The sequence below is a fragment of the Gouania willdenowi genome, chromosome 13, assembly GCF_900634775.1.
Source record: "Gouania willdenowi chromosome 13, fGouWil2.1, whole genome shotgun sequence".
NCBI lineage: Eukaryota > Metazoa > Chordata > Actinopteri > Blenniiformes > Gobiesocidae > Gouania > Gouania willdenowi.
The window spans coordinates 16,206,134-16,228,306 of record NC_041056.1 but is presented as its reverse complement, the minus strand read 5'-3'; the positions used below and the strand labels follow the sequence as shown (position 1 = coordinate 16,228,306).

Genomic DNA, 22,173 nt, shown 5'->3' with positions numbered 1-22,173 from the left:
AATCTTGAAAAGCTCGATTCTCTTTGCAGTGCATCTTCTGTTAGTATGATTGTGGAAAATGTGTTCAACATCATTGATGTGAAGCATGTTTGAAGGGGGGGATGTATTAAATATTGTCGATTATTTGGTTCATTGGCCAGTATTTGAACATCCTTCTAAGGGCCAAACAACTACAGACTGATAATAGTTCAGGTGTTTTTCACCTGCGATTAAACGCAGTGATTTTTTTTTTTATTTTATCACAGAGGTAATCAATGTTTTTGCACTAATTCATGTTTTATGGTGTCTAATGTATTTATGCATGTCCTATGAGAAGACGACATGTATAAAGTGTGTAGAATATTGTTATACAGCAACTTGTCTTAAATCCAATAAGATTTTTAAATGTATGTTTTCTTTATTGCATAGCAACAAATCTATGCGATCATGAGGTTTTCAATGAAAAGAAAGAAGAAAAATCCACACAACTTATTTCACTGTACAAAATGTTCATTTTCCTTACTTTTTTCATCACATACAGCATGGAACCTGTAAACAAAGAGTCATTTGATACAAGCTAGAATGTAGTTCAAAAAGTGTATAATAAAACAAAAGCTTTTTTTGTTTGTTTAAAAAAAAAAAAGAAAAAAAAAAAGCAGGTCTTCTGTCCCTTGTAAATAGAGGAAATCATTTGAATACAGCTTAATATGTTGTACAAAATATCACACAGTGATAAATTGCTAATAAAGAATAACACAAAGAAATGAGGATCCTTTACCTTGGCCTCGGACTCAAAACTTATTTTGTCACTTGTTTTGGTTTTCAATCGTTTTTTTTTTTTATTTTAATAGTTTTTTCCTTTTTGTTTTTTGAAACAAGTTTTACACTGCCATTGTCAATCACAAGCAAGTCCTATTTATGTTGAATGATAGTTCAGTTTTCTTACATCTCAATATTCAGAGGCAATGCAATAATTCAAACCAAAAAAAAAAACAAAAAACACAGCACCTAATGCCAACTCTAGTCATCATTTACAACCTGTTGGAACTTCTTCGGTGTGTCTTAGTGATTTGTCATTATACTCAGAAAGAAAACAGACGCTAAATGGAAAAAGTAATGGCCACCCTACAGCAGGTCTCATGTTTTTTAAAAATACTTTTTGATTTTTTTTTAGGGAAAAATTATGCCTGAAAAACATGGTTTCTGCACCCTGTGTCCTCATTTAGTTTATAGATGAAGTGAAACATGGCATTCTGTAGAAGTGTAACACACTGGTTGCATCTGGTCATTTTGACATCTAGCAACTCCTTCCACAAGAGTACACAAACCCATTTTGAAAAAAAACTGCAACATGTTTTATTGTTCCCAGTGATTTGCCTTATCTACAGCCTTAATAGACAACACTTCACTGCTTCACTGTGTGACCCTGTTTTCCTTAAATATCTCGACACACTTATTGTTCCAAAACAAAAGTCATATTCGGAATGAGTTTCAGTCAGGTTAAATGCACCCAGCATACTGATGCAGAAAGGAATCACAAAGCAATGTTTCCTATTTCTGTGTCTTGTCCACATTTGATTAAATGCATATGATTGACTGATTGCACTAAAACCGTCACTGATGCCTAAAAGCCAAAAATCTTAAAAGATAATGTTTTAAAAGCTGAAATGGAATGAGACTCTTAAAGGTTTCCTTGCAAAGCTTTTTTTTAAGTTTTTTTTTTTTTTTTTAGACCATTTTCATGTTCTGTTAACTGTACACGTGGTGCACATCATGCAAGAAGAGGATCCATCTTACCTTTACAGCTGATAAATCTTACAATTTTAAGGAGAGATGGGTTAGATAGTGATGGCAATGAGAACAGGGCCTCGTGCACCAGTGATGACTGCTATATACTAAAGGGTAAAATGTAGCTTAGATAAATAACTACCGTACATACCAGCACCAAGGGAAGTTTATACCATTGATCTCTCTCTCTTGAGGAAAACACTGTTTTGTCTCGTAGCAGTGATACAACTAATCACCTCTGCTCAGCCCACATTGACATGATTAATCTCAACACCAATGATTCTGTTCATGAAAGGACCTCATCATTTAAAATGACGACGTACTCCGTGCACATCTGTAGTTCAATCTCAAAGTCTCTCTCACACAACAAACACACAAAACCAGTTCCTGACTCCAACTCTAAACCATCAAGGCTACCAATAGCACCGTGAACGAAATAGTGCTCAAAAATGTTTGGTTTTGTCCTGTAAGAAACTCCAAAATCACATATTTGACTTTTGTTGCATTCACATTACCCTCACACTATTCCAGTTTACTGCTATATGAGGGGAAATGTGGTTTAAGAAATTCTGTGACAGAGTTAAAATTATAGGTACTTTTAACACTGGTTTGAAACAGTGAAGGTTCTCCTCATGTTGCTCTCTCACTTCTCTCCAATGATACTACTCAGCCCTCAATCTTGCTCAAATGTTTAGAATGTAACTCACCGACTTCCAAAAGCAAAGATTTGGGAAGGTTTTCTATCAAAATATTCAACTAACGTATTTATTTAAAAAAGGATCTCAAATTAAACATGCAGTTGTTTTTGTGCGTCGACTGCCGAGATTGTTTCCTTGTTGGTTATCTGATGTGAGCAGTCAAAGCACGCGAGCAAACAAAAACAAAAAAACAAGCACACTCGCACACATACATCCACGTGATCCACAGCCGGCTGATCATTTTTCCAAAAAGCACAACAGAATTGTGTAGTGTACAAAAGTGTTACTCCGAACATGGGTAATTAAACAGAGCAGCCGGGACTTTTAAAGATATAAAAAGCACTAAAAGGTGTGATTATTAGTATTACAAGAAGTCATTGAGGCAGCAGAAGATGGTGAGGAATGGAGGAGCGAGATGTACGGTGATGTCCTGTGGCCATGATCCAGCCCGTGGGAGCGCAGGACAAGTGTTTGTGCGCTTGTAGGCAGGCATGTGTGAGAGTGTGTGTCAGAGAGAGAGAGAGAAGGTGAAATTAGTTCACTGAAGTCTTTAGTCTCGTTTGGCTGGTTGTAGGACTCTAAAAAGAAATAGAGGAGGAAAAACACAGTTAGACCAATGCACGAGGCAACCAACACTGAAACCTTAAAGATTATAGATCCATCTATTCAAAAATTTGATTGTACATTGTTTTATGTTTTGACTATTTTCTAGACAAAATGCTTGTTAGTGTTTGAACTTTATAAAACATGTATTTCTAATATTGCACATACACCACTATGACTGTGGACATGCTAAATAATTGGGAATGAAAATTCCAGCTGTTATTTTGTCAAATAATATGTTGTGTTTTAATTTATTAATTTTTTTTTTCAAGGAATTTGATCTAACGTGTTTTGACTGCCAACTGTCAGTCTTCCTCAGAGGCATCTGAGTTCTTGGCCACGCCCAGGAAAAACTCATAAGGACACATGAAAACAATCAGTAGATGCTTTGATATTTTCCTAATGAAAGAACTCGTAGGGATACAGCAAAGCAATCACTAGATGCCTCTGAGAAAGACTGACAGTTGGCAGTAGAAACACGTCAGGAGATCAAATTTCCTGAAAAAAAGTTGTCTGAATAAATGAAACCTTAACATATTAATTTTGAATGACTTAACATGCCAGCAGACAGGTTTATAATGTGAACACAATTTGCAAAAAATGCTCCTTTTCCCCCCAAAATTTGCATTTTCATTATTAACTGATGCTTTACAATAATATGCTCACATCATTGGTGATGTTTTGTTATAAAATTTAACATAAAAAACTGAACTCCAGTACACCAAACCTCTATTTTGATAAGACGTGACCCTGATTGAAATTAGTACCCATGTTGTTTTACTGTTATATATGATATATTTTGTACACATTATAATACATGAAACTTTGCACCTCCAGTCTCACCATAAAAACAGCAGCACTTTCAGACAAAGATCTTAGCGAGTGCATCTGCACCGGCGCTGGCAATGAAGGGCTGTGAAGAGTGGAAGGCCACATCATGAATGGCCTCGTCGTGCTTTTTCCTGTGGGCGGTGATCTCCTGCACGCACGTCCTGTTGTCCAGCATCCATAGGCGCACTGAGCAATCATGGCCTATAAATAGTAAGTACAGCAGACAGTCAGATAACATTGTTATGAAGAAGGTCACACATTACCTGTCGGTTAGCAATTTTCCTTAGATGAGCTGATTTAACTTTAACACATTTGCACTGTTTCGTTTTCTAAGCAAACAGAAGCTCAGGTTTTTATGTATAGGTTTTATTTAAAAATATTATATAAAAAATATGGTAACACTTTACTTGAAGTTTTATACATAAGGCTGACATTATGCTGTCATTATTATGACATGACACTCGTCATTAGCATGAATAATGTGTTGTGAAGGCTGTCAGTAGGTGTCGTTCGTTACCCTAACCCTAACCGAATCCCACTAGATCCCTCCATCTAACCAAAAAAATGCCAACATAGCTCCAAAGGTGTCGTAATTTAGCAAACGACACTTAATGACAGCCTCCATGACACCTTATCCATGCCAATGACAGATAATACTAAAAAGTGCTAAAGTAAAAGCTTTTCTTTTGTCCACGTTTGGTACTCTACTGAAAGCATTTGTGTATGGAACATTTTTGAAAGATAGAAGTATGTGATACGAACTGCCAGAGACGAGGTAAGTGCCTTTGGGGTCTGTGGTGAGACAGGTGACTGCATCCAGGTGAGCCACCATTGAGTGGACAACTTTTCCTGTACAAACACAGAACAAAAAAAAGCTCATTTAGATGCAGCGACACACCACATGACATCCTAGAAAGTCTATTAAAACCACAGCTTGCAGATACCCGTCTTGTTGTCGAGGAAACGGATGGTGCGGTTTTCATGTGCAGTGATGGAAACAGGCTCAGATGGGTGACTGACGACACGGTTGATCAGTTCACTGCCTGCAAGGAAAGGCAAACAATGTACATTCACAAGTGCAGCATTGAATTATTCATTAAATGAATATAATCTTTCCCAAGCTGAACATGACTGAAAATCTAACTGATAAAAAGTATTCATACCATCTTTGGTCTGTGTCTCTAATGCAGTGACACTCTGCTCTGTGTTGAGGTCATAAAGTAGAGTCTCCCCAATGTCAAATGAAACCACGATCTGGTTAGAGTCAGTGGGAACAAAGGCCACCGAGGTAGGTGTTCCATGCTCTGGGAAATGGCAGAAGAGACAGCCAATGAGAGAAAAGCACATCACAGAAATGTCAAATCACATCCAGTTAACAAGGACTCTCACCTCTCTCCTTATTGAAGACAGACATGCAGGGAGATGAACTCTGAGGGTCCCAAATCCGAATGGTGCCGTCAGCTGAACAGGAGGCGAGGCGGTGATGAACTGATGAGTAAGTCAGACCCCAAACGCTGTCCTCATGACCAGCTAGCACACTGCTCTCAATGCCCGGGTCTGGATAGTAGACATTTGAAAATAAACAAACCACACATTTCACTGTTGACAGTCGCACCAGAGCCACTACAGTTAACTCACCGTAGTTATCGTAGGGATCAACGTTGAGGTCTGGCATCTTCCAGCACCTCACTGTCCCGTCCAGACCACCACTGTAGCAGGATTCTCCATCCTCATTCATGGTCAGTGACAAAACAGCACCGCTGAAAAAAACAAAAAACATCACAATTACAACTTGATTCTCACCAGCCTGGCAGATATGTCAAAAAGATGTTCACTTCTGGAAGAAAGCATGACATTTTATACATGGGATTTTGTGAAATGCTGAATCCATTTTTAATGGGATCTACGCTGGCAAACCAACAGTTCCCACTTAAAATCAAGAAATCCAAGATGGCCACCATCCATATAGCCAATTTCGATATTTTGTCATAACTTTGGTTCTATTTGACATAGAAGCATGATCTCAGTGACGAATTATAGGTTTTCAGGGTCAAGGAACTCAATAATACCTGTATATCTTGTGCTCAGAGCAAGATCCAAGATGGCCGCCATCCAAATTTTGGGAATTTCTATCTTCCCAAAACTTTGGTTTTGTTAGACGTAGAAACATGATTCAGCATAAACCCCCATGATCCAGCAAAAACACCCATGTACAAATTGTTATGCTTTCATGAAGTGAACATCTTAGCCTAATATTGCTACACATCTGCCAGGCTACACCAGTAGTTTAGATGTCAAAATGTATTTACCACACATGAACTAACCTGTGTGCTCGAAACGTGTAGATGGGCTCCACATCCAAGGCTGCATTCCTGCAGAGGAACATGTATGAAGTGTGTTAATTAATGAATATCTGGCTACTTGAATACGTAAGTGCTGCACAGGAAAACATTGGTCACCTTTCCCTTTAAAGAGTAACTAAGCCTTAAGGTTTTAGCTGACATGCCACTCGAGGGGAAAGTAGAAAAAAATGCCTTGATTATGGGCGGGGTTACTGGAGCAGTTAAGACACACCCAGTCTGTACTATAAAATCTACAAACAACAATCTATGCTATGCTAACGACCTACTCAATACTCACTATACAATTCTCTCAATCCAACCTAGAGTCGACAGTTGCTTTTTTTTTTTATAGGAGGGGTGGGGCCAACAGTGTTAACTTGTGACAAAAGAAGCAACCAAAACATCCCAAACCACTATTCTCAAACAATAGCAAAAATTGATTTTAGGCGAGTTTCAACCCATAGAGGACAGTCACTTTCATTATTTTACAACCAAATACGCCAAACTGAAATAGTTTGACTATAAAGTCAAGATTTGGCGAAGCAATCAACACTACTTCATACCCAAACACTTTTGGGTGGGGCTTTAGTTACTCTTTAAGAAGATTCTCACTTTTTAGAGTGCATGGCCTTGTTGAGGTTCCATAGTTTGAGGGTCCCATCCTCCGAGGCTGTGAGGAGCACTGCTTGGCTGGGGTGGAAGGTCAAAGCTCTGATGGCGTCAAAGTGGCTGCGTAGAGTAAAACGAGGGTTCCACGTCTTCTTATACTCTTCTCTGCTGTCCTGCATCTGACACACATGACATAACATAACATACAATCAATCAATCCAAGTGCAAACGATTGAAGCAAACAATGTAGTTACATCCATGGAGAGGTCATTGTCATTGGCAACGGTGAGGTCGGCCAGCTCGCCAAGGTTCATGTCTCCTCCTCCAACTGCATCCATTATGAAAACATCAGAGGAGAACCCCAGGGCTCCACCTGCAGGTTGAAGGTGGAAAAGCAGGGGCGTTATGGCTGCCTCTTGAGAGTTGTCCTCCTGACTCTGAGGTTCAATAACATTGAAATATTGTGATTGTGGTTGGTGGATGCATACTACACCATTATGTATTGAGAGGAAATATGATTGTAAAAACAACTAAGCTACCAAGATGAAACATTGCAGGAAGAGTAAAGGAACAACAATTCTCCGGAGGCAGCCTTATATTTTAGAGGTAGGGGCATTCGTTTGGGAAGCCTTACCTTCCCCTGAGCGAGTCTGTCCTGATACAGAGGGGGACGGGGTGGGTTTAGGAGGGAAGTCCGACATCATGCCTTGTAACTTGTTCCTGCGGTTTTCTGAACCGAGCAAGAGGAGAGAAACACAAAACATCCATCATGCAGAGAGGCGGAGGAAGGTGGTGGAGGCCAACAGATGGACAGATGAATGATATTCAGGAGTCCAAAAAAAAAAAAAAAAACACAGAGATGTGGACCTCATTCTTTAAACAGAAAAGCAGCTTACAATCAAGAGACAATAAATAAAAGTTATTTCAAGGAAATAACCAACAAAGACACAAATTTACAGAATTAATGTAATGCAAAGAATGAAACGTGAACACAGCACAAGAAAGGCTGCATGCATGGTAAATATTTAAAATGGTCCAGCACAAAAAATACATCTACACACTTGGTAGACTGCTACGCAACGCTTACAAGTCACAGACCTACAACTCGTGAAACAGGACAGAGAGACAGGGTGGTTGGCAAAGAAGGTAGGTTTTATTGACAAGAGGAGATGCAAAAACACAATGAGAAGTAAAAGGATAAGACGGTGAGTAAAGGGTCAGGGAGGACAGATACACCAGGTGGCAGTGATTCTGGAAATGCTGGTGCTGATAATGTTGCTATGGCAACGGCGTACCTAATTCCCGTCCATCCCCTGAGATCCGGGCCTCTCCCGCCCCCTCCCCATCCTCCCCTGAGCCAAGGAAATCAAATTCATTGAGGGCATCCTCCGAGTCATCTTCATCCTCCTCCTCCTCAGGGTCTAGATCTGTGGTCATCGGATCTGAACCAATCTAGAACATTAAAAAACAAACAAAAAAACACAGAAATCTGTCACAAGCTGAGCTATAAAACTGGCAACTAAAAGTAACTTGGTTGTATTTGGTAACTGAGTTCAAACAGCTGGATGTGGACCATAGTACCTTAACACGCGACTTTTTGCTTTTACGAGGACCATCAATGCAGTCCGTTGCCATGCCCTGAAAGTCATCTTCTTCATCACTGTCGTCTTCGTCATCATCCTCACAACCGTGTAGAAAAGGAATCTTATCAAGCACCGAGCTCCCCAATCGTTCTTTGGAGCTTTCTTTTCCTGCATTCCTGTGAAAGAGATGCCCTGATTATAGCATCACTGCTCAGTATTGTATACACAGGAACAAACAAAAAGCATTGTTACACTTCAATACTATAGGGAGAGATTTGTCTCAAAATTATTCACAAACAGATCCACAATTTTCACGTGTTTTTCAGATTTTCACGTGTTTTTAAGATCCACAAATACATTCAAATTTCCACATGTGTTTTTTAGATTTTCACAAGTGTTTTTAGATCCACAAATATATTCACAATTTACATGTGTTTTCTCATTTATGTGTGTGTATTTAATGTCATGAATTATCATGTGTAAATCTTCAATTGTGCTTGTGGATTGAGCAAAGTGCGTTTCTGGATCGGCCCGCGTGTGAATTTATTTTTGAGACAAACGTAACGCAGCTTCGCTCAAATCCACACACGCAGTAACAACTGACAAAAGTTTGTTACTAACAAAAAAAACTATTTGATAGCAACTATAATTAGAATAGATGGTAAAAGAAAAACTGAACTTCAAGTAGTAGGAAAAGATTACACTCTCTTTATCTAAAGTACTAATTAAAAAGGAATTGTTATTTCTTTTTTAATTTTTGCTTCATATGTAAAAATGTTTTAGTCTCGTGCAGAAAATTTTTTAGTGTGTGGTTCCATCATCGCTGGCCTCTGTGGAGTGTGACTGTTCCTCACCTTTTTATCTGCTCTTCTATTTGTCTGACCAACAGTGATTCTCCACCTGACCGTTGCTCAGGCTCTGGACTGCTGTCACTGGGTGGGGGCCCGTTGGCCTCGGGGCTGCTCCGACCGAGCAGAGAGCGCACCCTTTTTGACCGCATATCCAGGATGGCGTCTGTATAACCGACTTCTTCTAAATATCTACATTTGTGAAGAACAACAACAACAAAAAACATGCTCACTTGTTTAGACTGAACCATTTATAGTTAGAAAGTGTTTGGTGAGAGAGAAGTCTTACTTGCGTAGTAGTTGACGTCCCTCTTTCCAAGACATCTGATTGGCTGGCTCAGCGTCTGACTCAGCTGGTCCATTGGGAACTAGAGAAAACAGACAGGTGTGACAGCAGAGCTGAAGCAGGAACTAACCCTGAAGGTGCAGCTAAGATAAAACAGTGTAATACATACGATGGTCTGCTTCTGTCTCAGGTTTTTTGTCTCCCTGACTCTGGTCGCTTCCAGTCTTCAGCTTCTGGTGCTTCGCTCTGTGCAACCCAACAAAAAAGCCACACGAGGGCAGCATTTAGGGCAAATGCACCTCTTCAGTATCAAATAATGTAACTGAGCTTTGTCCTCACCTCTCTTGTTTTAGTGCATACTCCAACATTTTGATCCGTCTCACCAGGTCTTGTTTCATATTCTCTTGTCCTTTCCTCTCACCCTGTAGGAAAGCCACTTGTGCCTGAAACATGGATGATTTGAGACTTTTAAGACAAAGGTCCTTTTTAAATTTGTGTAGATTTTAGAATAAATGAGTATAGCAATGATGGATAGAGTGAGAGTACATGCCAAGGTCAGCAATAGAAAGTACAGGCTGAGAACATAAAGAAAAGGTTTATCATCAAAGTACAAGACGAGACAAATGAAAACCATAATGAAGAAGTAGATAGATGCGATAAGGACTGGGTTTTTGTTTTTTACTTCAACAAAAAAAAATTAAGCATATTATCTGCATATGAGGACAAACCAGACACAGATCTGCCATATTTAAGCAGTCTTTCAAGTCACATCCTTTCTTTGTGAGCTTCCTCTCTTTTGCTTCCTGTCTCCTCACTTCCTCAACTACCGGTTTCATTTTTGTTGGTAGGAAAAAGGCTCACTTCCTCTTTCTGCCATTTGTCAAATAAAAGATTTTACTTGGAAAGACTTCTTGTTAAATATTTTTTTTCTTAAAATAAAAATACATACTTAAAAGGAGTACCAGGAAATTGTAGGTTACCAACATGAGCAAAGATGACAGAGCAATTTTTCTACACAATTAGATTTTTTTTTTTTTTAATTACAAAGATGATGGGTGAAAATAGAAATTATGATTGGGTGATACGGCAATTTACAGCAATAAAGTATTCTATATAATTATGGCCAGGCAAGGCAGATTTATTTATATAGCGCATTTCATACACATACATGATTAAAAATGCAAGAGAAAACTTTCAAAAAGAGTTTGAAATCAATGATTAAATCATTACATCAACAATACAATGTTTTTTTTTTTTTTTTTTTTTTTTTAAATCTCCCTCTCAGTAGTAAGCAGTAAAAAGAGTGCCTTTAACTTGAATGTAAAAATGTCTGTTACAGATTGTTCCACTTCTCTGCAGCATAACAACTAAACGCAGCAGCAATTCTGGGCTCCACTATCTGACCTGTGTCCATAGATCCGAGAGACCTGCTGGGTTCATACCTGACTAACATGTCACTGATGTATTCTGGACCAAACCCATTCACAGATTTATACACCAGCAGCAGAACTTTAAAGTCTATTCTGAGGCTGACTGGGAGCCAGTATAAAGACTAACACTGGACTAATGTGCTCTGACCTCTTTGTTCTGGTTAAAACCCGAGCTGCAGCGTTCTGAACCAGCTGTAGCTGTTTGATGCTCTTTTGGGGGATTCCTGTCAGAAGACCATTACAATAGTTCAGTCTGCTGGAGATTAAAGCATGGGCCAGTTTCCCCTGATCTTTCTGTGTCATTAAACCTTTCACTCTGTAAATTCTCTTTAGGTGGTAGAACGCTGTTTGTGTGATAAATTTGATCGGACTGCTGAATGTCAGATCAGAAAAGAGTCAATCAGAAAACCAAAATTTTGAACTTGGTCTTTAGCTTTTAAAAATGGAGACTCAAGATACTCACTGACAGTAGTCTTTACCAAAGATTATCACCTCCATCTTGTCATGAGTTAGAAGTTTTCACTCATCCAGCAGTTTAGCTTTTCTAAGCAGTCACACAATACCTCTATGGGACCATAGTAATCTAGGTTCAGATATTCTGATGGACTGATCATTGGTTCACAGCTCAACTACTCTGGGACAATTGGATGGTCTATCCTTCTATCCTCTTCTGTTCTTCCTTCTGTCCACTAAACCCAACCAGTCGAAGCGGATGGCTGCCACCTCTGAACTTGGTTCCGCTGGAGATTTGTTAACATAAACCTAAGTTTAATGGGTTACAAATGGATGATTTGTGTTGTATTATTAATTGTAACCACAATAATTTCTCCTCTTCTCTGTAAACCAAGTGGTGCAGAAGCTTTAACACAGCTTGTTCCACATCTACATGCTGCTCTCTACTGTAAGTTCACGAGTCTGCCCCCACGCACTAACACAAGCTCTGATGGACTGGAACAGATTGAAAATGCCATCTCATCGTGCAAAACACGAGCTCCTGCTCTCGCAGTCAATCTTACCAACACACAACAGCATTACTCAGGTAGTAAATGAGAGCATGGAAATCTCCCAGGTAAACCTTAATGCTCCTTATCAATGCAGTGTCTTTTTTAACATCAGTGCCAAGCAAATCATCAACACTGAGGAATGGATTATCCCAATCTCCCAAACATAGAAGTCTGGTCTTTTTCATGTGAAGAGCAAGTAACTGTGTATACTTAGCCCTGAGTAGACAAGTGAAACACAAAAACTGCTTAGCCATGCATGAACTGTTATGTAATGCTCTATCATTTACTTGTCATGGCTATGCAGTTCTACACAGACACCAAAGCAAACATTTGTTCATCCATTCAGTTGGACACATCCAAGTCATTTGGACTTCTGTTGTTAAATGCTTTTTATTCCAAATCCCTGTGACTAACATATCTGATGTCTCTGACTAGTGTAAATGTTACCATATTTGAATAGATAATGAGCTCGGTTCAGCTGTTGTGATGATTGGCCAGTGTCATTATGTGGGAGGCTTTAGATTCCAGAAGGCTGCGTGTACATTATACACTCAGCACTATAAATAGTTGAACGCAGATGGAGAACAGACCAAGATCAAAAACATCCCAGCTGTCGATAACAGATATTATGTAACATGTCTTCAAACATTTCAGTTTCCACACTGTTGTCACTCAAGCAGAAGCTATCAATTTAACTCACTGTACTGTATATCTGTATAATTACAGCGCAATGAAGACCAACATAAGGAGAGTAGGATACACAGTGCACAGGAATAAGGTCCATCACACAGTCATGCACTCCAGGGTTGGGGCCAATTATAATTGTCATCTTATAATTAACATTTAATTACATATATGGCGTAATTATAATTAGGGGGCCAAGCTCACGGACCTGTGAGCCGCATGTATACCTAGTATACACGGTTCCCAGTGCAACGCGCTGTGGAACCCTATTGTAATCGTTCTGATTATTTTTCCATTGGTAAAAGTGGTGCTGCAGGCTAAACCGTGCATGGGAGGGTTATGCAATTTGGAGGGTTTGGTCCAGACCCCTGCACTTACCTCGATCGCAAAAATTTACATATGTCCGCCAGCAGGGGGGGCTATAACTAAGGTCAACACATTTAGCTGGGAGTGTATTGGCTCTTACGACATCATCACTGTATGGTTTCTCTGTTGATTACACCATTGTCTCCATGGAGACAAGTTCAAGTTCTGGTTCATATTCATAGGGGGTCACGTTCACAGGGGGTCCATGGGATCTGCAAAATCTGGGGGCCGAGTGGTGCAGGAAGGCTTGGCCCCCTTTCATAACTGCTGGCAGTTCTAGTTGTAATGAAATTGTAATTCAGTTCAGATAATTGACTTTGTAATTGTAATTGCCATGAAATATCTATAAAAATGGTAATTTACCGCAAAACTGAATCATGAATCAACATTGAATCATGCTACAGTTCAACGTGCAGTTCTACACATCTAGTTAACATTTAATAAAATGTTTCATATCAAGCTTTCACACATTTTACCATTTAAAAAAAAATATAAATCGAGGCGTATACTGACACAAAAAAGGCTCAGATGTCCATAGCAAAAATATTGAAACCTATTTTTTCAATGATTAGGGAGCCTAACAAAAATAACCAATAGATAGAAAGAAATTAGATGATATATATTTGTTTTAATTGTATTTTACAGCTGATTTAAGACCACTTATCATAAGAGATGCTAACAGAAAGCTAACACAAGAGGAAGGTTAACTTTATTAGGTTATTTATGTCAAGCTCAGTAATTGTGATTAATTGTTATTGAAATTTAGTAATTGAGAACATAATTGTAATTGACTTTGAGGATAAAAAATAATTGCAATTTAATTGTAATTGGAAAAAAATGCTGGTCACTGTAATAGTAACTGAAAAATGTAATTGACCCCAACTCTGATGCACTCTGTTCAGCTGGTAAATTAATCACTCCCTCACATCCAGAAGAGACTGTATCATATCGATTGAAATAAACAGACACAAGGAGCAGATGAATATGAGGTCATCTGTAGGTGAATGAATCATCAATCATTTAATGTCTGAGATGCTGTACTAAAACATCACTTTCACTGACCACATTAAACACTTTCTAAAGAGTGGAAAAACAACTGTTCATTATTTGAAATGCCTCAGAAACATCAAAACAATTAGGATTTTAATCGATCCAGTACCGCACGGATTTATTTCATTTTTTCCAACTCCCATTCAAGCCAACCATTAAGCAACAGCTATGCCACAATCATATAAACAATGAGTTAAATAAATCCTTTGACCAGAGTTGCAAAAGATCATAATAATAATAATAATGAGAACCAGTATGCACTTGTGATTTAATACAGCTCAGTTTTTAATGCGAACAATGTAAATTATATCTTGAGCACGTGTTACTACCCATACTCACACACAGACAAGCTACGCCCTGTCTGCAAACACAGATAATCATCACCCTGCCTCCCTGTATGACTCTCAGAAGATTTTTATTTGTATTTATTTTTATTTTTTAAAGCTTTCATTTAAAGCTTCTGCCCGTCTTTTAAAGGACAGTTGCTCACGAGAGCCAAAAACATCAAACTCTCACATTGTCTTCTGGGATATGTTAGACACAAAGCTGCCCAGGTACTGTACACACACCCAAATAAACACACAACAAAAACCAGCGTTTTAACTCATATACACACACAAGTAAGCCCAAAAACAGGAGGCTTACTTTGTTGAGTGTTACTGATGTTGTATGAGGTTTTTTTTTGTTTTGTTTGTAGGATATGAAATCTGATCATTTAGCTTTGACCTTATTGTGCTTGCTACTGTATTCTTTGGAGAGGACAGCTTTACCTCACCACTGGGAAACTAACTACCATCTTTTCATCCGCATGTTCCTTTGAGAAAATCTATGATTATTCAAGCAGAGCAATTAACTTATCTGGGACAGTGTAATGAACTGTGAGTGTGTGTATGACATGTAGAGCCAAAGCAGTGGTTTTGAATGAACATATCACACACAAAAGTGACAAATGTCATATATTAACAAAGAGAAAAAGAAAAGAACAGCACTCTGGGACACAATGGACGTGCGATATGTTGGGGCTTCGATTTCCAACGATTGCAAAAAACAAGTGGAAATCACCAAACTCACTTCCTGAAATGAAAATACATTAGCTATTGGACACGGAATATACCTGTGAAAGAAGAATATTACACATTTTAATGACATTTTTACTCTTAAAATGTGTGGTTGTTAGTTAACGTGTTGTCCTGTGTCATATAGATATTTCAGGAAGTGAATTAGTGCAAAAAGGTGGCAAAAGTCAAGCATGCTGGTTCCAATCCCACTTCTAAAAATGACATGACAAAAATACAATCATCAACAACCATTAACTGAAACCCTAATAAGCATTTCTGGCAAGAATAGGGGAAGTTTAGTGTACATGTAATGACATCAAATTAGAGAAAGCCAATTGGGGAAACACTGAAATGGAAAATTGGAAGCTAGATAATGTATGCAAGTGAATTTTCTACAGTTTTACATGCAAAAAATAAAATAAGATGTTTCACTAATTGTCATTAACAAAATTGAATGGGGGCGTGTTGTCAGCACTGTTGTTGCCAGGTTGAGCCATTTCTATTAAATTACATTTTTTTTTAAATAAGAAAAAAATGACACCAAATAAGGTCAAAAGCTACTTTTTTTTTTCTTCTTTCTTTCCTCTTGTCTGCACATGCTGTCAAAGGTCAACACTACAAGAAGTGCAATCATTATGAGACAGCAATGCATGTTTTGTTATTTGGTTAATTGTGACCATCACCAGCCCTCCCTAAGGAAGGGTAAGAAATCTCTTATTAAAGGGAGGATATAAAAAGGGAGAGCAGTGTTACACCTAAGTGGAAATGTAGATACAATAAAATCTTGGTTTAATCATCAGCTGTATCCATCAGTAAAGAGATACAGAAAAGAGGGAGAACCTTTGAAATACTAGTTTTGGTGGTAATGTAGCAGGAAATCATTTCAAGTACAATGGTAAAACTAATGAAGGAAAGTATGAAAAGAACCAATAAAAAGAAATGACAGACATCTTGTTTTGTGTTTGAATGGGATGCCCCACCTTGCCCCGAGTAATAAAAGTCTACATTCCAAGCCTCTCAAAGGAGACGCAATACCACAGGTGGTGTTTCACAACACATACACAGACAGCACATGTGCTATATCATCCGGCACAGTCACAATACAACGACATCCGTAATATAGTCCTACACTGGAAAGATGATAGTTGTCATTTACTGCTTTAGAACAGTTCACACATTTATCATTGTTAGCCATAAACCAATAATTATCCACATGGCAAATAATAATAGCTGGCTGTGCAGATTACAACTGTGAGAGTCATGAATTTAGCCAGAGGGCAAACTGACTGGCATGCTGGGAGCTCTGCAACAAAAGCCAGAGGCCTGTGCCCTGTGGGTGTGGAAATGTAAGCTAGGTCAACTCTGCAGCCTGCCACTTTTTCTCTCACAACAGGACACGATGCTAATTGATCCCACAAAACCAGACAATGTTCAGCAGAAAGCGTTCCGTATCTGGCGTACTGACTTTGTGCCTTCCATTCCCACTCCTTCACTGTGGCTATAAAAGCAGCCGCTTTGTTATTGTTCATCCATATTTTATCAAGTTCCTATTTCTATTTATAGCTAAATAGGTTTGCGTTGAGGGCAAAGATAGAAGAAGAAAAAAAAAAGAGCGATGTGTTTGTTTTTTTCCAGTGAGTATGTTAAGCTCAAGGCATACAGATGAAAAATAATGTTCTTCACTACAAACTAGATTTAGAAATAAACCCAATAAGAAGGGGTTGACCTCCTTAAACAAAGACAAGTAAAATACATATGTTACTAGGCCTGAACGATTTTGGAAAAAATCTAATTTGCAATTTTTTTCCTCAATATTGCGATTGCGATTCAATATGCGATTATTTTTTTCAAGGGCCTCTTGTCTTGTATTTTTCAATGAACACAAGCAATAAATCAATGTATTTCATAATGAACAATTTCAGATTTATTTAAACTTTAAATAAATATAAAATATACATTTTAAAGCACAGATTACAACAATAAAGCAAACAAATCTGTGGCTTTACCTCTTCAACATATCTAACTTCACGTTTCATGTGTACTGCACTTCTTAAACACTCTCTGAACCTAACAGGACAGTACAAGACAGGACAAGAAGGAGAAAAAAAAACAAAAAAAAAAAAAATGCAGCCTTTGTGATTGGAAAATCGCGTTTTAAGATATCACGATAATATCGCAAATGCAATTAATCGTTCAGCCCTAGTTGCTACTATCTAATTATATTATTAAAGTAAAAATAACCTAAATGTATAATTCTATATTAAAATGTGCATTTTTAATTCAACTATCACCAAGTATCTGTCAAAACCTCAAAAAAGCAATAATCTCAGTGTAGACCTTGTTTTTTTATCAGCATTACCGCTTCCCATCATTCATATCCTGGTGTTCCATGTAGTTTCAATGTTTGTGGAATCCATTAGTTTTCTCTAACAACTGTCATCTTCTCCAAACAGTGTAATTCATATGATTAACGCGAGTCTCTAAATTGACTTTAACACAGAATCTAATTGTGTTTGGCAAACTGTCTGGGGCGTACACAGCCTCACGCCCTGAGTAAGCTGGAACAAGCTCTCGTGTCACATATCCAGCTAGAAAGCATTCAGAGAGTGGCGTGCAGACCTGCGCCATGCCAGAACAATCCCCCGTATTGCATTGTCACCTAAACGTTACAAAGATATTGAGGAAAATCTGTTTATCTAGTTTATCCAGAATTGTGGTTTCCATCCAGATTTGTATGAAACTTGGTGAGGTGATAGACGAACCAAATGCAAGTGAATTATGAGTCAAATTGTATCAACGTCAGTCAATTATGAACAGAAATAGGAATTTTTGAAATTTCGCCAATGATGACAGGTTGGTATTTTTTTATTTTGTTTTTCAAGTAATCCAGATTCAATGGATTGATGCGGATCATTCACAAAATCTAATCACTTGTTCTTTTTCCAGAAGTATTAAACAGGATGCTGACAGAGGATAGATGATAAAAGCCAAAAAATAACCATCATCTACTTTTTCAAGACGGCAAATAGTATTAAACTAAAAATAAATAAATAAATAATGCTGTCAGCGACCGAGTCCTGCGTTAAAACTTTAACTTCATGTGTCAAAATATTTGTTATTGCAGTAACTTCACTAGAAACCCACAATATCATTTCCCAACCACAGCATCTTTTGATCTAAGGCATGAAAGCTCCTGGTTTGTTTTCATTGTTTGACTATTCTTTTGACGTTTCTATTCTTCATACTTGAATAAATACTGAAAAGACAGAAAGCATCCCGTCGAAATTTCACTTTTTACCAGCTCGTCTTTGTGGTCCTATTGCTATCAGATCTTGTGGTCTACGGAGTCTGGGTCTAATGTGTGATAAAATTAGTTTGTGACGGTTAATGTGGATGAAAACAAAGATTTTCAGTGATTTAACGGATTCGTTATGGAAGTCCGTTTCCACCACTAAAAAAATATAACACTGTTATGGCAAGTCATAGTTATGAGTTAGTAAAGTCAGAATTATGAGAAAGAAAATCATAAGTAGTAGGGATGTCCCGATACAACTTTTTCATTTCCGATCTGATGCCAATATTGCAGCGTTTTTTTCCCTTCTTTAATAAAAAAAAAAAATAATTACTTGTTTCATAGTGTGGAATGTTAGAAAAGGCTTGATCAAGTGATGTTACTCAAACAGAGATCAATAGTCAGCAACAGTAAGTATGAGATAAACTGACTCATTTATTAATAACCAATTGGTTACATACATTTTAACCTTCAACATAATATCTACAGTATTCTACAATTGAATAGAATAAATAAAAAATGAATTTTGGGGAGAAAAATAAAATGAAATACATAGAAAAATCCGGAATTCTGAATCCAATATCCGATAGTTGAATTGAAATGCGATAGAAAGTCAATATTATGAGAAAAGTGTTTTTAATGTGAATTTGCAAAAAAACAAAAATGTGACAGAATCATTTTGGCACTGAAGACTTTATTAAGATTTATATACTTCTACTATTTTCTATACTATCTAAAAAAATAAAATAAAAAAAGACAAAATATGCATTTACATTAAATATTATTCAAAGTGTAACTAAGAATGTTAGCAGTCAGTGTGGGTAGACTGCTGCAAATGCTCAGTTTGTATCTCAAAATTATGACTTCACTAACTCATTGTTATGACTTGCTGTAGTGATTTAATTAAAAAAAAATAAAAAATAAACTATGTTATGACAAGTCATAATTATGAGAAAGAAAGTCATAATTATGAGAAAATTATTTGAATATATATTTGCAAAGAAACAAAAATGTGAAGAAATCATTTTTGCAATAAAGATATACTTCTATTATTTTCTATACTGTGTACTGTAGAATTCTGAGAACTAACTAACCAAAAAAAAAACAGACAAAATACGCGTTTTAATTAATTATTATTCAAAGTGTAATTAAGAATGTTAGCAGTCAGTGTGTGTAGACTGCTGCAAATGCTCGGTTTGTATCTCATAATTACGATTTTACTAACTCTTAACTATTTCTTTTTACCTGATAAATATGATTTTACTAACTCGTAATTTTGACTTGCCGTAGTGATTTATTTTATTTAGTGGGGTAAACGGTGTTCCATAGTTAGTTGATGTGAATAAGCTGATACATATGGTGTTTTGATAAATCCATTGCGTGAATGCCCGTTAGCCCGTTAGCATTGTGTTATGTTGGAGCAGATTGACAAGAAGGAATGAGTATAATAATAACAAAGCCACAACACAGACGCTCCAGCACTAGATGATCTGCTCTAAAGCTGCACACACGGTGTTCATGATGAATTCTTACCCTCAGTTCGTCTCTTTCTGCTTCCCAGCGGTATTTCTCGGCCTGAAAGCGTCCCCACTCGAACTGGATGAAGTGCAGAATCCCAGGAAGCGTCATTCCCGAGTCCCCGTCCTGCTGCTGCTCCCGGGGCTGTAACGGTCCGAGGCCGTGTCCCGCACCCACCACCGCCGCCGCCGCCGCCGCTGCCATCGCCCCGGTGCTCGCCGCTGGTGTCGCGGGCCCCGGTGCTGCTTTGGGCCCGTTCGGGTTTCTCCCCGCTCCGCCGCCCCCAGAGTTGGGGTTTGGTCCTCCGACGGACCTGTCCGCCTCCATTTTACCCAGTTAGACTTTCGCCAGGTTAAAGCAGTCAGAAACACGCAGAATGTAAAAGGAAAATAATAACAAACAGCCCCACCGCGTCCACCCCAAGCAGGTCAGCTGCACTTCACTACGAGCGAGGCTTCTTTCTTCCTTTCCCTAGACATGGAGCAGAATTACTATTCAGCTGCTACAAGGCTACACTTCCTCTGTGGCTCCTCCATCTTAAAACACCTCCAAGACTCACGTCCTTAACACCGGGCTCCGCTCGCTCAACAATGTCCCATTTTTACGGTTTTTCTTAAACCACATCAAGAAAACCAGAATGTGAACACATAAATTAATGGGGTTTACTCAGAATAATAATAAGCGTTGCATATGACCCTCTTATTTTATATAACCTGGATTTTCCTGGCGGAGGAATTTCCTCCTGGTGTTAGTTGGAAAATCCCAGTGACGGTGGCAAAAAGTGAGCCGCGCTTTGTGAACGCACACCTATGGCGGAGCTCAGGCTCGCAACTTCCTGCCATTTTGTGAGCAGGGCTGTTTGAACGAAGTAAAGTCAACACAAATCAGGTGTTATTTAACTTCCTTTGTTTATATTTAGACCTGAAAATCAATTGAATGTATTCACACTCAATTTCAAATCTGACCGTAATTAAACGCGATTATTCGCATCTTGTGAATTTGTAAATGACACACACTCAGTCATCAAGTTATTGCACAGAAAATATGTTTATTCTGAAACAGATTGGCTCAAACACTCACTCTAAGACAAGCACATAACTACCGCTGGACGATATGGATAAAATTCACATCTTTTTTTCTCTCTCTCTCTCTCTCTCTCTCTCTCAAAATGGCAATATGCGATATTTCATGCTTCAAAGAAAATTCTGGGTTAAATTTGCTGATGTAAAACGCCAGTCAAAAAAAAAAAAAAAGCAATAGGTTTTTTTTGTGTGAAATCAGGCTATGATCCATAACCTGTTACCCTTTTTTATTGTTACTTGTGAAAATCTGCAAATAATTTCTAAATAATGCTGGTCTGAACAAATGTCTAACTCGGTTGGCTCTTCTGACCTGTTCGATGTTATAAGATAAGAAAAGATAAGATAAGATTATTATTATTATTTCTTTTTTTTTATTATTCAGTTTATTTCCGACATGGTTACATTCACTTTTGTTTTTTTTACATGTCATCGCAAATTTACATGGGTTTACATGTCTCTCTGGTCAAACATTCTTGAGTTGTTCTGAACAGTCCTTTTTTGTGTATTCTCATCTGTAGTCAGTGTTGTCTTTTTTTTTTTTTTTTATTCCTCCTCCTCTTTATCGTTGTTTGTGTTGGCCTTGTTCCCTGCCAGACGTTGTTAGCATTCCTCCAGTTCAAGAATAGTTCCTCTTTCGAAGGTGTTTGGAAGGTTTTTCCCTTTTCATCCATAATGTCACCACTCGGGAATGTCTCTTTTGGACACACAAGTTTGCAGCTTGTTTTGTCTCTACATCAAGGTTAATCCAGCTGTTGTTAGTTCTATTGGCAGTGTTGTATTTTCCACTGTTAGATTTAACTTGTATAAACACATTATTATATCTTAGTTCATAAGCAAGGTAGTAATTTCATTGTACAGGAAAACGTGTTTGTAACTGCACATATGACAATAAACACTTTGAATTTAAATTTAATGTAATCCTTAATCACCCCACCACCTAGTAATTGAAATGAATAAATGACAGACCTTTTTTACTCTTGGTTTCCACATTTAATTCAGTCTCCGTAAAATAATCACAGTCTGAGTTTTGTTTCAGCGTTTATATAGATCTGGGTCCATATCCACGATTACCATCAGTAATGTTGTTGTTTAGGTGGATCCTTCGTATTTTCCCAAGTCTTC

General features: G+C 38.0%; 1 protein-coding gene across 3 annotated transcripts; it reads right to left on the bottom strand.

Moving 5' to 3' along the window:
- Positions 1–808: 808 nt before the first annotated feature.
- On the bottom strand, positions 809–20,754 carry strn4 (striatin, calmodulin binding protein 4). Of its 3 annotated transcripts, none has more exons than XM_028464529.1 (18): positions 19,985–20,754; positions 9,907–10,010; positions 9,737–9,813; positions 9,571–9,649; positions 9,288–9,473; positions 8,432–8,609; positions 8,146–8,302; positions 7,485–7,580; positions 7,105–7,223; positions 6,854–7,029; positions 6,224–6,271; positions 5,538–5,659; positions 5,289–5,456; positions 5,063–5,203; positions 4,844–4,942; positions 4,662–4,748; positions 3,912–4,100; positions 809–3,043 (listed from the first exon to the last, which is right to left on the bottom strand). In XM_028464529.1, the coding sequence occupies exons 1-17, from the start codon at positions 20,294–20,296 to the stop codon at positions 3,931–3,933; spliced, it is 2,319 nt and encodes a 772-aa protein (XP_028320330.1). In that variant the 5' UTR covers positions 20,297–20,754; the 3' UTR covers positions 809–3,043; positions 3,912–3,930. The 3 variants fall into 3 exon arrangements, with proteins under 3 accessions (XP_028320330.1, XP_028320332.1, XP_028320331.1); XM_028464531.1 differs by having other exon boundaries at positions 4,683–4,748; XM_028464530.1 differs by having other exon boundaries at positions 6,854–7,023.
- Between the last annotated feature and the right edge of the window lie 1,419 nt (positions 20,755–22,173).